Source organism: Mesoplodon bidens, assembly GCF_964165515.1.
Source record: "Mesoplodon bidens genome assembly, chromosome: 5".
Classification (NCBI taxonomy): domain Eukaryota; kingdom Metazoa; phylum Chordata; class Mammalia; order Artiodactyla; family Ziphiidae; genus Mesoplodon; species Mesoplodon bidens.
Window position 1 is genome coordinate 133167267 of NC_138161.1, and position 17765 is coordinate 133185031.

A 17765-nucleotide genomic window follows, 5' to 3' on the forward strand; every position below is an offset into this window, starting at 1 on the left:
TATATTATATATGTATATATACATATATATATATACAAGCACACATAACACAAAAGCAAGTAACGCAAATATGGTCTCAAAGTAGCTTTCTATAAAACACAGATATTTGATTGTATTGCAGCACATTTAAAATATTCTATTTTTATTTTGAGGTACGTTTCTTATGCCTAAAGTTGTTTTTTCCTTTTGTTTTCTAAAAAAGTTCAGTCAGTAGCCTGTTGCCGGTGAGGGCCCTGGGGCTGAGAAGGGCAAAGTGACTTCTCTAAAACTACACAGCTAGTAAAGGGATGAGTCAAGATTGGTTGAAATGGGTGATCCTCTGACTAGATGGCCCACGTGTCTCACTTACTCTTTGATTCTGGCTTCCCTGGTTGTCCTGACCTAATCTGATTTTTTAAATTGTTTTTTTTTTTTCTGTTTTCTGTGCATTAACGTTAAGTTAGATAATAGAACAAAGAGACAATTTTCAGGAGTGGAACTCTGATTCTAATGTGCACACACACACACACACACAGGTACTGACTGTTCTCCAGAGGAAAAGTAATTTCAAAGAGTTAGGTCCTAAAAAAAAAAAATCAAAAGCCTGCCTGCAAAATTGATTTGATCAATTTTTTGATTTGATCTTACTCTTTTCACTATTTTCCAAAGGAGGTGTGGTGATATTTAATATGGTCCAGACATTTTAATTTATTTTTATTTAATGATAGTTGATTTATAATATTGTGTTAGTTTCAGGTGTACAGCTTCAGATTCTTTTCCATTATAGGTTATTACAAGATATTGAATATAGTTCCCTGTGCTATACAGTAGGTCCTTGTTGATTATCTATTTTATATATATATTGCTGCATATCTCTTAATCCCATATTCCTAAGTTATCCAGCCTCTTCCCCTTTTCCCTTTGATAACTATAAGTTTGTTTTCTATGTCTGTGAATCTGTTTCTGTTTTGTAAATAAGTTGATTTGTATTATATTTTTAGATTCCACATATAAGTGATATATATATTTGTCTTTCTCTGTCTCACTTGCTTTGCTTAGTATGATAATCTCTAGGTCCATCCATGTTGATGTAAATGGTAGTATTTCATTATTTTTTATGGCTGAGTACTATTCCATTATATATATATATATATATATATATATATATATATATATATATATATATACCACACCTTCTTTATCCATTCACCTGTTGATGGACACTTAGGTTGCTTCCATGTCTCGGCTGTTGTAAATAGTGCTGCTATAAACATTGGGGCACATGTATCTTTTTGAATTAGAGTTTTCATCTTTTCTGGATATATGCCTAGGAGTGGGATTGCTGGACATATGGTAACTCTAATTTTAGTTTTTTAAGAAACCTCCAGTTTGTTTTCCATGGTGGCTGCACCATGGTCCAGACATTTTTGAAGGGGAAATCACGATCCATGTATAAATGCAGTAGTGATACTTCCTCACTCAAAGATGGCAGTAATTCTTAGTTGAGTTGTTGAGACCTTTATTAAAATATAACATACATACAGGAAAAAATACACAAATTACAACTGTGAAACTTGACTTTTTATGAACTGAACACACCCATGTGAGCAGGACCCAAATCAAAAAAGAGTATATCATCAACATCCAAGAAGACCCTGCTGTGTCTTCCATTCTCATGTCTCTCCAGTGATAATAACTATCTTGACACCATAGATTAGTTTTGCCAGGTTTCTAATTTCATATTAAATGAAATCTGCAGTATATATATGTACAGTGTTTTCACTCAACATTTTGTTTCTAAGATTTTTCCATTTGTGTTATGTGACTGCAGTATGTTCATTTTCATTGCTCTATAGTATTCAGTGAGTACATCACAACTTATTTATGTATTCTACTCTTGATGGACATTTTGGTAGTTTCCAGTTTGAGGTTATTATATATGTTATTCCTATTAACATTCTTTTGCATATATTTTGATGGATATATATATATATATATATATGTGTATAGATATATATATACATACATACATATATACATATACACATGTATATATACATTTCTGTTGGGCAAATACCTAAATGTGGCATTGTCCAATACGTTTGGAAAGGTCACTCTAATTTTGGTATGTACAAAATAAAAGTCTATGTAAAGAAACATTTCTCTATCTCTACATGTATTTAAATTGTTGCTCCATGTGCATATAAAAATGACCTTTAGATTCCGGAAGTTGCTTTTTGAGGTAGTGTGTGGGATAGTGTGGTCTTTGTGAGCTTCCACCATGGCGTACCAGGGCCAGGGCCAGAAGGTGCAGAAGGTGATGGTGCAGCCAATCAATCTCATCTTCAGATACTTGCAAAATAGATCTCGGATTCAGGTGTGGCTTTATGAGCAAGTGAATATGCGGATAGAGGGCTGTATCATTGGTTTTGATGAGTATATGAACCTCGTATTAGATGATGCAGAAGAGATTCATTCTAGAACAAAGTCAAGAAAACAACTGGGTCGGATCATGCTAAAAGGAGATAACATTGCTCTGCTCCAAAGTGTCTCCAACTAGAAATGATCAATGAAGTGAAAAATTGTTGAGAAGGCAATACAGTTTTTTTAGGTGTGCTTTGTTAGAAGTGTAGTTCTAAAGCATTTATTCATATTGTTTTGCTCACCTTTATGTTATTACCAGATAACAATAAATACTGTGGGATTGTTTTTATTAAAATATTTACATTGTTTTCTTTAAAAAATAAAATAAAAATAACCTTTATTAAGTTGTATTGACAAATCTTGAAAAATAAGGAAAAAAATATGATTGCTCATATTATTCATCACCTAGAGGTAATAATCACATTTAATGTTTTTCAGAGTCTTTAATGATGTGATATGCATCTATATTTACATAGCTAAAATTATATATACTCAGCTTACTTCCATTTAGCAATATATTATTAGAATATTCTCATGACATAAAAAGAAGGATTGTTTGGAATGGTGGGGTAAAGGTAGCCAGTGGTGTTATAGAGGCAAAGGCTGAATGTTTTAAGATAAAGTAGTCAAACACTGGAGTGAGGCCAAGAAAGGAAACATTTAAAAAGAGTCTTTTGGATTTAGCAACTTGGGGATTATTGGTGACCTTGGTGTAATGACTTTAGTGGGATAATGGAGTAGAAGCCAGATTGCAGTGGCCTGACTGGTGAATGAGAGGCGAGGAAGGGGAGACTGAGTGCTCACTAAATTTGGGGGAAATTTCCTTAGAAGGAGTTACATGGGGACACATTTTACAAAGGTCTTTTCTTCATTTGCTTTGCTTTTTTTTTTTCTTTCCCTTCCATTTTCTTCCCTTCCCTTCTCCCTTTCCTTTCTTTTCCTTTCCTTTTCATCTGTTTGTTGCTTTTATGGACAATAATATTACAGTAGTCCCTCCTTATTCACAGGGGATACGTTTCAAGACCCCCAGAGGATGCCTGAATCCACGATAGTACCAAACCCTATGTATAATGTGGTTTTTCCTAGACATACACACCTATGATAAAGTTTAATTTATAAATTAGGCATGGTAAGATTAATACCAATAACTTAATTATAAACTAGAGTAATCATAATAATACACTATAATAAAATTTACCATAGATCTTAGCAACCTTAGCATATAATATTTTTTCTTTCCTTATTAAGTTGGGAACTTTCACCTTTTCACTTAAAGGAGACACTTTACCACTTCTCTTTGGCATATCTGAATTGCCAGCATCACTACTCTCATGCCTTGGGGACTTTATTAAGTAAAATAAGAGTGACTTTGGGCTTCCCTAGTGGCGCAGTGGTTGAGAGTCTGCCTGCCGATGCAGGGGACACGGGTTCGTGCCCCGGTCCGGGAAGATCCCACATGCCGTGGAGTGGCTGGGCCCGTGAGCCATGGCCGCTGAGCCTGCGCGTCCGGAGCCTGTGCTCCGCAACGGGAGAGGCCACAGTGGTGAGAGGCCCTCGTACCGCAAAAAAAAAAAAAAATAAAAAAAAAAAAATAAAAAATAAGAGTGACTTAAACACAAGCACTGTGATACCATGACAATTGATCCGATAACAGAGATGGCTACTAAGTGCCTAAGAGGTGTGATTTGCTGGACAAAGGATGACTGCTGTTCCAGGTGGGATGAAGCTGGAGGATGAGAGATTTCATCACAATACTCAGAACAGAGTGCATTTAAAACTTATGAATTGTTTATTTCTGCAATTTTCCATTTAATATTTTCAGACCGTAGTTGATCTTGGGTAACTGAAACCGAGGAAATCGAAACCTTGGTTATGGGAGGACTACTGTAATTCTTATCGCCCACATGACCTTTTTGACACTTCAGCCAGAGCAAGGTGAACAGAGAAAAGAATTATGTAAGGTTAAGAGATGTGAAATTTGCTGGACTCGGGGTTGTAAATGGAGTCTGGTTATAAAATGATTCTAATATAGATGTGGCAGGTTCAGACCATGTTAGCTGGCTGAGCCTCCAGAGCTGTAAACTCCTTTGCTTGTATTAGCTCCTTACCCACTCTACAAACAGGTTGTTGGTGAAAAGTTGTCATGGCACCTCTGCAGAAATCTTTCCCCAGGGTTTGGAGGGAATGTTGTTGGTCCAGAGCAGCTTTGAGGAAACGGTCTCTTAAATTCAGCATGTGTATTTTATTTGCGATTTTTATTCTTTTTTTATTATTTATTATTTATTTATGGCTGTGTTGGCTCTTCGTTCCTGTGCGAGGGCTTTCTCTAGTTGCGGCAAGTGGGGGTCACTCCTCATCATGGTGCGCGGGCCTCTCACTATCGTGTCCTCTCCTGCTGCGGAGCACAGGCTCCAGACGCGCAGGCTCAGTAATTGTGGCTCACGGGGCCAGCTGCTCCGCGGCATGTGGGAATCCTCCCAGACCAGGGCTCGAACCCTCGTCCCCTGCATCGGCAGGCGGACTCTCAACCACTGCGCCACCAGGGAAGCCCGTGATTTTTATTCTTTAAAAAAAGTAGTACATATGCATAATAGAAAAAAAATTTTTATTAGTAAGTATACCATTTCATTGGATGGTCTGATCAATAAAATAAATTTCATAATTTGGATCCTTGAGGGAATTTGGGGAGTTTAATTATTATTTAGAGATGCCAAGGAGGTCAGTGGGTGTGTAATAGGGGTGGGTGATGAGTTGCAAATAGAACGCACATATTTCAGAGATTTGTCCTGCTGCAAACTGATAAGTATATCTCTGATCCTCATCTCTCAGCAGTAAGTGAATAAGGTTAAAAGGCAGAATTTACTGTGTTTTCCTAGTTCATATTTATCAAGAATTCTATGATCTCTCTTCTTGAAGTTTCTGGGTTTTGTTTGATGTAAGGACGATGAGAAATTTGCTTAATAATAAACACTATAATTCTCAGAGGAATTCGACATATTCAAGTCACTTCTCAAGGAGGATTTAATGAGTGTACTGAGGGGCTTTCATGCTTTTAAAGCTAACATCCTTTTGAAAACTAGGAACCAGCTTATTCTGAAGCATTATAATGAATGACAAATTGCCCTTGTCAAAATAGTTGAAAGTGTAAACATGTATTGATTTGCTAGTCCTTGGCTATGTATATATTTGTGTGTGTGTTTTCCGTTCTGACCCTCAAGGGTTAATGCATATTTATAAAGGGATATTTTTGCTACTAGAAATTAAAAGGTTTTATTTAAAAAAGAGAAAAATTAAAGGATGGTGTATAAGTTTCTTGTTGCTTGCCTAACAAATTACCACAACCTTGGTGTTTAAAACAACAAAAACTTATTGCCCCACAGTTCTGGAGGCCAGAAGTCTGATTTCCAGGTATCGGCAGGGCCACGCTCCCTCCAGAAGCTCTAGGGAATATTGTTTTCCTTTCCTCTTTCAGGTTCTTTTAGCTCCAGGGGTTCCTTGGTGTTTCTTGGCTTATAGCCAGCATTCCAATCTCTGCAGTCTTCACGTTGCCTTCTCCCATTCTCTGAGTCTGTCCTTTGTCTTTTATAAGGACATGTTACTGGTTAGAGGAGCCATCCAGATAATCCATGATGATCTTAACTCAAGATCCTTAACTTAATTATATCTGCAAAAACCCTTTTTCCAAGTAAGTTAAAATTTACATGTTCTGGGGTTTAAGGCATGGACATATTTTTGGGGGCCCACAATTCAACGACTATTTCACTGGGGCTTGACTAGATATGTTTAAAGTTAATTTTGCTTCATAAAATGTAGGTTTTGGCTTATGTATCATTTAGGATTGATCATATATTTAAATAACTTGCTGAAATAAATGTAAAAACCTGTTATTCCAAAACCAAAGCTGGCATGAATTATAAGCTGGGTTTATGCTATTTTCTTATAAAGTGTCACTTTAACTGCTAAATGGAAATGTCCACCATCTTTTTCAGTCAGTATCATGTGAAACATGCTGCAGTTTATATATATCAGAAATTCTGTAAATGTTTTTGGCAACTATTGGGCTATGTTTTTTTCTGTATTCAATTTTTATAATTTAAAATATTTATAGTTTCTTATAACACCGTCTTTCAAGTGTTCCTCAAGTGGTGGGTTGCTCTGGTGCTGAAAAATGGGCCTGAAAATCAATAATACTGGAATAGAATTTCATTTGGATAAAACACTGTGATGAAGGCCAAACAATCATGATTTTACTCAGTGCTGACATTTTGGAGAGAACACTGAGAAATGTAAGAGATAAGCCTGAAAATGTGAAAGAAGCATATGGTAAAAATATGCTAACATGACTGTAGATGTACATATTCTGTAAATTCATCACTCCATTGACATTCCTATCTGAAGGGTTGTCTTGAATTTTGTGTGGTGTTCAGGAAATTATCCCTAACATAAAGTACAACTGCCTTATGTATATAATTCTGTATTCTGCTTTTTCTGTGATATTACATCATTAGCTTTTTCATGTTATTTTTAAAAATTTTTATTTATTTATTTTTAATTGAAGTATACTTGATGTACAATATTATATAATTTACAGGTGTACAATATAGTGACTCACAAAGTTTAAAGGTTACACTCCATTTATAGTTACTATAAAACATTGACTGTATCCCCTGTGTTGTACAATATATCCTTATATCTTATTTTATACATAATTTCATGTTACTTTGAATAAATACATAGTATTCTTCCATTTTGTATGTATAATTTACCTCACCAATTTCCTACGTTTCATTTATGTTCCTTCTACTATTTTTATCATTATGTGTAACACAATAATGAACATATCTGTGATATGATTTTTTCCATATTTCTCATAATGTAGTCATATTAGACTCGAAGCAGAATAACATCAAAGAACATGAATATGTTTGAGTCTTGTTAATATGTTACCAAATAATTTTCTAAAAAATGTTAAAGTATTTTCATTTCCACAGGCAATATATAAATTTTTTCCCAGTTTTATTAAGATATAATTTACACACAGCACTGTATATGTTTAAAGTGTACAGCATAATGATTTGACTTACATATATTGTGAAATGGCTACCACAGTAAGTTTAGCTAACATCCATCATCTCATATAGATACAAAATAAAAGAAAAAATTTTTTTCTTGTGGTGAGAATGTTAGGATTTACTCTCTTAACTTTCAAATATACCATATAGCAATGTTAATTATAGTCATTATGTTGTACATCATATCTCTGTACTTATTTAAAACTGGAAATTTGTGCCTTTTGACTACCTTCATCCAATTCACTTCCCACCACCTACCCACCCCCCACCTCTGATAACCACAAATCTGATCTTTTTTTCTATGAGTTAGGTTGTTTTATTTTATAAAGATTCCACATATAAGTGAGATCATACAGTATTTGTCTTTATCTGATTTATTTCACTTAGCATAATGACTTTAAGTTCAATCCATGTTGTTGTACAATAAATGGCAGGATTTTCTTCTTTTATGTGGCTGAAAAATATTCCTCTGTGTGAAATATTATACCCCAACTTCATTATCCATGCATCCATCAATGTACACTTTGGTTCTTTCCATGTTCCATATTTTGGCTGCTATAAACAGTGCTGTTATAAACATGAGGGTGTAGATATCTTTTTGAGTTAATGTTTTCATTGCCTTTGGATATATTCCCAGAAGTGGAATTGCTGGACCATGTGGTAGTTCTATTTTAATTTTTAAAAGGAACCTCCACACTCTTTTCCATAGTGGCTGTACCAACTTACAGTCCCACCAATAATGCACAAGAGTTCCCCTTTCTCCACCTCCCTGCTAATATATATCTCTTGTCTTTTTAATGTTAACCATTCTAACAGGTATGAGGTGAAATTTCACTTGTTTTGATTTTCATTTCCCTAATGAATAGTGATGTTGAGCACCTTTTCATGTATCCATTGGCCATTAATATGTCTTCTTTGGAAAAATGTCTAGTTGCGTCCTTTGACAATTTTTTAATTGAATTGTTTGGTTTTTTTGCTATTGAGTTATATGAGTTCTTTCTATATTTTAGATATTAATCACTTATCAGATACATGGTTTGCAAAATCTTTTTCTTATTCTGTAGGTTTTTTTCATTTTATTGATAGTTTCTTTTGCTATGCTGAAGGTTAAAAAGCTTGATGTCATCCCACTTATTTATTTTTGATTTGTTCCTTGTGCTTTTGGTGTCATATCCAAAAAAATTATTGCCAAGACCCATGTCAATGAGCTTTTTTCCTATGTTTTCTTCTGGGAGTTTTATAGTTTCTGGTCTTACATTTAAGTTTTAATCAATTTTGATTTAATGCTTATGAGTGGTTTAAGATATTCATCTAATTTCACTCTTTTATGTGTCAATATCCAATTTTCCCAGCACCATTTATTGAAGAAACTGTCTTTCCCCCCCTGAATATTCTTGTCTTCCTTGTCAAATATTAGTTGACTATATATACATGGATTTATTTTGGGGGCTCTCAATTCTGTTCCATTGATCTATGTGTCTGTTTTTATGCTAGTACCCTAGTTGTTTTTTTTTTTTTTATCACTATAGCTTTCTAACATAGCTTGAAATCAGGAAGTGAAGTGCCTCCTACTTTGTTCTTCTTTCTCAGGGTTGTTTTGGCTACTCATGGTCTTTTGTGGTTCCATATAAATTTTAGGATTGTTTTTCTATTTCTCTAAAAAATGTCATTGGAATCTTGATAAGGATTGATCAACTCTATACATGGATTTGAGTAGTATGGATATTTAAATAATATTAAAACTTCCAATCCATGAACACATATACCTTTCGATATATTTGTGTCTTTTTAAATTTCTTTCATCAATGTCTTGTGGTTTTCAGTGTAAAGATCTTATACCTCCTTGGTTAAATTTATTCCCAACTATTTTACCATTTTTGATGCTATTGTAAATAAGATTGCTTAATTGTTTTTCATATAAGTTGTTGTTAGTGTATCAAAGCATTACTGATTTTTGTGTATTGATTTTGTATCCTTCAACTTATTGAGTTAATTTTATTAGTTCTAACAGTTATTTTGTTCTATAAAGAAAACAGAATTTTCTATATATATAATCATGTCATCTGTGAATAGAGTCAATTTTACTCCTTCCTTTTCAATTCTGATGCCTTTTGTTTCTTTTTCTTGCCTGATTGCTTTTGTTTCTTTTTCTTGCCTGATTGCTTTGGCTAGGACTTTCAGTACTTTGTTAAATAGAAGTGGTGAGAGTAAGGACTCTTGTCTTGCTCCTGATCTTAGAGAAAAATCTTTTCAACCTTTCACCATTAAGTATGAAGTTAGCTGGGGGCTTGTCATATGTGACCTTTATTAAGTTGAGGTATGTTCCCTCTATACCTAATTTGTTGCATTTTTATCATGAATGGATATTGAATTTTGTCAAATGCTTTTTCTATATCTGTTGAGATGATCGTATTTTTTTCTTTCATTCTATTAATGTGTTATATCACATTGATTGATTTGAGTATATTGAAACATCCCTGCATCCAAGAGATAAATCCCAATTGATCATATTAATGATCCTTTTAATATTCTGCTAAATTTGGTTTGCTAGTATTTTATTGAGAATTTTTTGCATCTATATTCATCTGGGATATTGGCCTGTAGTTTTCTTTTGTTGTAGTGTCCTTTTCTGGCTTTGGTATCCAGGTAATGCTGACCTTGTGAAATCAGTTTGGGAGTGTTGCCTTCTCTTTGATTTTTTTGAAAGTGTTTGAGAAGAATTGACATTAATACTTTAATAGTTTGGTAAAACTCACCAGTGAAGCCATCTGATCTTGAATTTTTCTTAACTGGGAAATACTTGATGACTGATTAAAATACCTTACTAGTAATTGGTCTGGTCAGATTTTCTATTTCTTCCTGATTTAGTCTTGGTAGGTTATATGTTACAAACATTTTTTTCTATTTCTTCTAGGTTTTCCAGTTTTGTTGGTGTATAGTTGATCATAGTAGCTTCTTATAATCCTTTGTTATCTCATTTATAATTTTGTTGATCTGGGTGTTCTCTCTTTTTTCCTTGGTTAGTCTAGCTAAAGATTTGTCAACAATTTTTATCTTTTCAAAGAATCAATGTAAGTTGATTTATTTTTCTATTTCTTTTCTGTTCTCTATTCCATTTATTTCTGCTCTTATCTTTATTATTTCCTTCCTTCTGCTGACTTTGGGCTCAGTTTGTTCTTCTTTTTCTAGTCCCTTCAGGCATAGAATTAGGCTTTTTATTTGAGATCTTTCTTGTTTCTTAATATAGACATTTATTGTCATGAACTTCCCTCTTAAAACTGCTTTTGCTGCATCCCATAAGTTTTGGTATATTGCATTTCCATTTTTGTTTATCTCAAGATACTTTTTTAATTTTCTCTTTACTTTCTTCTTTGATCCATTGATTGTTCAAGAGAGTGTTGTTTAATTTCCAAGTAGTTGTGAGTTTTCCAGTTTTCCCCTTGTTATTGATTTCTAGTTTTATACAATTGTTATCAGAGAAAAGATTTGATATTATTTCAGTCTTCGTGAGTTTGCTAAGACTTGTTTTGTGGCCTAAAGTATGGTTTATTCTAGAAAATACTTCATGTGCTCTTGAGACTGATGTGTATTCTGCTGTTGGCCGATAGAATGTTCTATATATGTCTGTTAGGTTCATTTGGTCTATAGTGTCATTCGAATATGCTGTTTCCTTATTAATTATCTGTCTGGATAATCTATCCATCGCTGAGAGTGGGGTATTGCATTCTCTGACTATCACTGAATTGCTGCTTATTTCTCCTTTTAATTCTGTTAGTTTTTGCTCTCTAGATTTAGGTGCTCTAGTGTTAGGTGCATAAATATTTATAATTGTTATGTCTTCCTTGATGGATTGACCCCTTTATCATTCATAATGACCTTCTTTGTCTCTTTTTTATCATTTTTATTTTAAACTCTATTTTATCTGATATAAGTATAGCTACCCTTGCTTTTTTGGTTACCATTTAGTTGAAATATCTTTTTCCATCCCTTCACTCTCAGTCTATGCTTGTCTTTAATGCTAAAGCGAGTCTCTTGTGGGAAGAATATCATTAGATCTTGTTTCCTTGTCCATTCTATGTCTATGTCTTTTGATTGGAGAATTTAATCCATTTATAGTAGTTATTGATAGGTAAGGACTTACTATTGGTGATTCTTTAATCGTTTTTGCCTTTTTTTGAGATCCGTTGTTCTTATCCTGCTGTATTTTTTTGTGTTTTGATGTCTTTTGGTGGCTTTTTTTTTTTTTTTTGGTGCTTCTCTGTATATTCACAGTTTAATGCAGCTAGTGAGTATTACTTTTATGACTAGAGAATGCTGTTATTTAAAATATTTAAAAGTACGTTAAAAAACAATACAGCATATTTCAGTTCTCTGCATTAAGTCAATAAATTGCATAATATCTGGATCTTTGGATGAATTTTACTATCCTTCTCCCCCACATGGCACCCCCCCAAAATAAACAAAGCTACTTTGAATGTGTGAGTGTGTGTTAGAGTTTATGTGTGTAGTACATATTGTGTATAGACATAAACTTCATGAAGCACATGACTTAGAAGTTTTCTAGAATCTTCATTTAGTCAATTTGTATAAATTGCCTGATTTATAAGTGTTTGCATGTGTGTGTGTATGTCTGTGTATGCATGAATTTGTTAACCTGAAAATAAGACTTTGAAATCTAGGAGCATTTCTAAAACCTTAGTTTGTTCATATGGAAAAATTTAGTATGTGTTACTTGATTTTTTTTTTTATTACCTTAGATTTCATTCTGAATATATTGTCTGGATGTTCTTATGCTGTAGTCATTGCAAGATGTTATGATCACCAGTGCACATATTACAAAGCATAATAGTTTGTTTTACATAATTATGTGATATAAATTTCAAAGCAGATGCTTTAAACACACACACACACACACACACACACACACATGCATATATGAAAAACACCAAACCTCATGAATCCCTCTTGTGCAATCAACTAATAAGGCCTATGGCCTGCTTTCCTTGGCTACGTGCTTTTATTTTGCATTTTTCTGAATCATAGAATATCCTTTATATCTCAGGGTAGTCAAGAGAGAACAAACACTCTTTTAGAGATTTTTAAGTCTCTCTTTTTCTGACCATAGGTTTTTTTTAAAAAATAAATTTATTTATTTATTTATTTATTTATTTATTTATGACTGTGTTGGGTCTTTGTTACTGTGTGCAGGTTTTCTCTAGTTGTGGCGAGCAGGGGCTACTCTTTGTTGCTGTGCATGGGCTTCTCATTGCAGTGGCTTCTCTTGTTGCAGAGCACAGGCTCTAGGCGCGTGGGCTTCAGTATTTGTGGCACATGGGCTCAGTAGTTGTGGTTTGCGGGCTCTAGAGCGCAGGCTCAGTAATTGTGGTGCACGGGCTTAGTTGTTCCACGGCATGTGGGATCTTCCCGGACCAGTGCTTGAACCCGTGACCCCTGCATTGGCAGGCAGATTCTCAACCACTGTGCCACGAGGGAAGCCCTGACCATAGGTTCTTACTCAACTTGTCTATTGTGCATTCTGGATTTAAGCTCTCAAAAGGAGGCAGTCTTAATTTTATAATCCAATGCTTGGTTAATGTAAATAATCTATGAAGGCTAAAGCTAATGTATGCCCAATATTTGGTTTGCTACATGCCAAGAATATTATGGTGGCCCATACTTAAAATTTCTAAATGTAAAAAAGATTCTTTGTCTTAGTAAAGTAAAATACTACCATGAAAAATATTTATCCTCAAAAGTTATAGAATTATATTTAGAGACCAGCTAGGAGTAGGAGGTATAGGAATTAGGTTCTCATAGGTTCACCCAGATCACAGGGCCCCATTTTGATTGGATTATTTCTATGTCAGAAATTATTGCTTAAGTTCACCCATGACCTCAGGGAATGATTTACCTCCTGAGGCATTGTTTTGAATAGCAGAAAGACACTCACGATCAGTAATAGCCTGGAAAGGACTTTGGGTTGCCAAAGATCTTTTCCAATTCACCTCCTTGCTCTTTGTTAACTGAAAAACAGGTATATACTAGTTACAGTTTCCACTTAGATTCTTTTCTACCCTTCTGCCCTTCTTTCCTTCCTTTTCACTCTATTCAGACAAGAGAATAAATCAGTCGTTTGGTCTGCAGGTTCCCCAACGTCATAGAAAAAAAGTAATGGTGAGGAGGAAAGAATTTACACTCTGAGTAGAGTCTGGCTGTTCTACTAGATTCCGGAGTGACCCGAGTGAGCAGGTGATTGCTCACAAAATGCTCTTTTTGGCTGAGAAACTGACTTCTTAAAAATGCATTTATTTATTTATGACAAGCAAACATTCCAACTTTAATTAAAATTCACATATATTTGACATTTTACACAGACTAGAGTTTTAGTAAAACTGTAAAATACTTCTGGGGGCAAGGTTTGTTTAGGACATAGCTCTGTCTGCAATGACAATCATGCTCTCATCTTGCAGCATCCAAAATAGAGAAAACAGATTTTGGAAAAAAAAAAAAAGGTTAATCTGGGAAGTGTGATTTCTTAGGCAGATAGTTATGCTTTTGTCACTTTATTACACATAGTAATATCTTTATTACACCAAATGTCCCTTTCCAGAAAGTTCAGGGTAGTTTGCATTTTAGAGAACCTGATTAGAACATTCAAATCACATTCTCCACTGGTGGTCACTAACATAATAGTATTCTCTGAGGATTTTGGTAATACTGCCTCTCCATGGCTCTCTTCTCTCTCTCTACACAAATGCTTTGCATGTTGTTACTACAAAAATCCTTTCAGGTACCAGAGTCTTAAAGAGAGGTCCTTTTGTGTTACCAATGATGGAAAAATGTGTAGAAATCCTTCTAAGGGAGTGTTCTTTCAGAGATAAAAGCACCTTTAAAAAGGTCTACCTCAGCAATTAGAAGTCTAAAAGATTTCATACTGGGGACCTGTCCTAGTGTTTGAAGTCTTGATGATAAAAAATGCAAATAGAGAAATTTTTTTCAAGAAAAATACCTGCACTTATTACTTTTTTTTTTTTTTTTTTTTTTTTTTGAGGTACATGGGCCTCTCACTGTTGTGGCCTCTCCCGTTATGGAGCACAGGCTCCGGACACGCAGGGTCAGCGGCCATGGTTGATGGGCCCAGCTGCTCCACGGCGCGTGGGATCTTCCCAGACCTGGGCACGAACCCGTGTCCCCTGCATTGGCAGGTGGACTCTCAACCACTGCACCATCAGGGAAGCCCATATTACTTTTTAAAGAATTAATCACTTTTTACTTTTTAAAGAATTTTATGAAATGGAGGAGACATACATTTGTTTAACCTCTCTACTAGTATTTTGTCAACTCATGCTCTTCTTGGAGGAGATATTATTGAAAATTTCACATGCTGATATTTCTAAGAATTAATGTAAAAATAAATGTATCAATATATGAGATGATATTTAGAATATAGAACATCATAAAAATAAAAAGATAATAATGAAAATAAGAAACTAAATAAAAATTGATTCAGAATCTCATATTCAGTTGAAAAAGAGGGCCAATTAGAGAAGTAGTGGTAATTGAAACCAGGGAAGCTGCTGCTTGGTTACAGAATCAATCTCTGGTGTTATGCTGCCTGAAACATCATTTCCATACATAGACTGTGGATCTTCCTCTATCCTTTCCGCAGAGCAACTGGAGCCCTTTGGTGATTATCCACCAATCAGTCATGAGGTAGGGTCAGCAAGAAGAGCCTGGAAAATGTTATTGCTGATGAGAATTTAATCTGGGTTACTGCTGGAATGGACAAAGACTATAGCTAAAAAGAGGGCCTCCACCTTCAGGCCTGGCTTCCCGTTTCACTTAGCATGATATTCACACTCCTCACAATTGTATCCATAGCTCTCCTTAATCTGCCATCTATTTACCTCTGTATCATTTCATTCCACCCCTTGTTCCCCAGCACTGCTCTCCAGACAACCTGGGCTTCTTTGCATCTTCAGATATTGTGTGTTCATTAAGGCCTTTGCCTTTGCTATTCCCTTTGCTTGGAATTCTCTTCACCAAGATTTTTCCAGAGTGGATTTCTTATTGTCACATCAGACACAGCTTAAATATCATATCACCTTCTCAGAGATGGCTTTCCCAAACACCTTAGTTCCCTCACTGCCCTGTAATTCTATCACAATAGTTTATTTTATTTTTATGGCTTTTATCATGATCTATACTTTTATATTTATGTGCTTACTTTTGCATTTCTCTCTCTCCCACTATAATATAAATTCCATGCAAACAGGATGCATACCTGTCTAATTTACTGTTATTGCTGCAGCATTGCCCAATAAATATTGTTGAATGAGTAGTTTTACATAGTAAAAACAATAAACATAATCTATTTTAACAATAAACTTGATTTGAGAATATGGGGTTCATCATGACCCAAAAAGAAGTGAATTTGAGGTATGTTAAAGGGTAGTTTTTATGCACACAAGATTTTAAAATTATGAGTATCCTACATTAAAGTTTTAGTCAATATCCAAGGTACCAAACATAACTGTGCTTTGACCTATTGATTCTCAGAACTGTTCAAACATTAAGTATTTTCTATTAAAATGACCACTTGCATCATTTTTATATTGGGAGGAGATAGAAGGCAGAAACTTTCAAGACATAGATTAAAGGGAAAATTTCCTAAAGGATATTACTGGAATTAGTGTGCTGTGAAGTGAGTCATATTGAATATATTTAAATCATATACTCAGTATATTTTAGCTCAGAATATATTATTTCAAAATACAAATTAATTTGTACTGGTTTCAGACAAATACTTTAATGATATTAGTTAAAATTTGTTAAGCCAGTTATAATTAGGCCTCTGTTTCTTTTAGTAGAATGTAAGGAGAAGCAAGCATCTAAGAGATAAATTCTGCTTGTGATGAGAGGTGAGACCTCACTAGAGGTGAGATCTTTTGGTTCCCATGTGCTTCCTCCTTGAATAGAACCTGAAATCCTGTCTGCCTCTTATGCCTTTCTCTCAAATGAAGCCTTGACAGGGGTGCAGCTGGGCCAAGTTATGGTTCCTGAGGGACCAGTAACATTGACTCCATTGCCCATCTCGTTCTTCCTAAGACAGAGGATGTCTGGATGGGGACAGTGTTCTGTCTTAGGACCAGAAGTGGGTACACAAGGAGAACAGACCTTGGGTCAGGATTAAGATACTATTTTCTGACTTATTCATTGTATGCAAATAAAGCCTAGGGAAAAAATCAGAAGAAATTGTATTAGTTAATGTATCAATTAATTGCTTAACAATTTATCATTTTGAATACTTATTATATGTCAGGGAATTTCCTAGACATTTTCACATACTTCATAATTTCTACTGCCATGAAATATATATTTATGATAAACATGAAGCAGTTTAGATCCATCTACCAGTCTCACTTTATGACTAGGAACACAAATTCACAAAACATCTGGCAGATCTAGGGGTATGCTTATGTTCACAAACGAATCAAACTTATGAATATAGTTTCCTTAGCAGCGTTCTCTAATCTACCATTGATAAGGACAACCAGTGACACACATTGAGAAAGATGGAGGGGAAAAACAAAAGCAACCAATCACGTTAGATCTGGACCTACTCTGCACCCAGGGAAATAAGAGACTATCTACCATCACATTGGAAGGATGTGGAAAAGTCCTCTAACCCCAGTGTATCTGCCGCATTGAAATGTCACAGTGTCAGGCAGCCTCAGTGTTAAGTACTTCTCTGGTTAAATTCTGAGGGTCCTGTTTGAAATGAGTTGATCTGGGACTGACTCACATTAAACAATCATTTCTATTTAATACATCTGCATAATTTAGTCAATCATTTATCTAACAAAGAAGGACATGGGGTAGGGAGGAGGGTATAGTGTGAAGGAAGAAACAAAAATTCATATGCCTTAGCTTATTATGAATATTAGAAAAAATAAAAATACTTTGTAAACTATAATATTATAGGTAAAGTAAGTTATCATAATTATTTTCTACTACAAAGTGTTGCCTATGGTGGATCCAGAGCATAATTATTGAGTCTGATTCATTCTGTTAACAAAAGTGTCCTTATAGTGAGAAGCCAGACGCTTTAATATTATAAGGACATTAGTCCTATGATTTTTATACTACTAATAATTTTTACTTGAATGAATACTTCTTTACAATTTACAAATACCATTTGAAGTAACTATAATAACTAAGTTGGATATAATTTTAAAACCAGCTTTGTTGAAGGCCAAATGTAACAGACAGAAATACAGAACAAAACAC

General features: G+C 34.6%; 1 protein-coding gene across 1 annotated transcript; it reads left to right on the forward strand.

Moving 5' to 3' along the window:
• Positions 1 to 2181: 2181 nt before the first annotated feature.
• Positions 2182 to 2641, forward strand: LOC308617442 (small nuclear ribonucleoprotein E-like). Its single transcript, XM_081234635.1, has one exon. The coding sequence runs from the start codon at positions 2261 to 2263 to the stop codon at positions 2537 to 2539; it is 279 nt and encodes a 92-aa protein (XP_081090761.1). The 5' UTR covers positions 2182 to 2260; the 3' UTR covers positions 2540 to 2641.
• The last annotated feature ends 15124 nt before the right edge of the window (positions 2642 to 17765 follow it).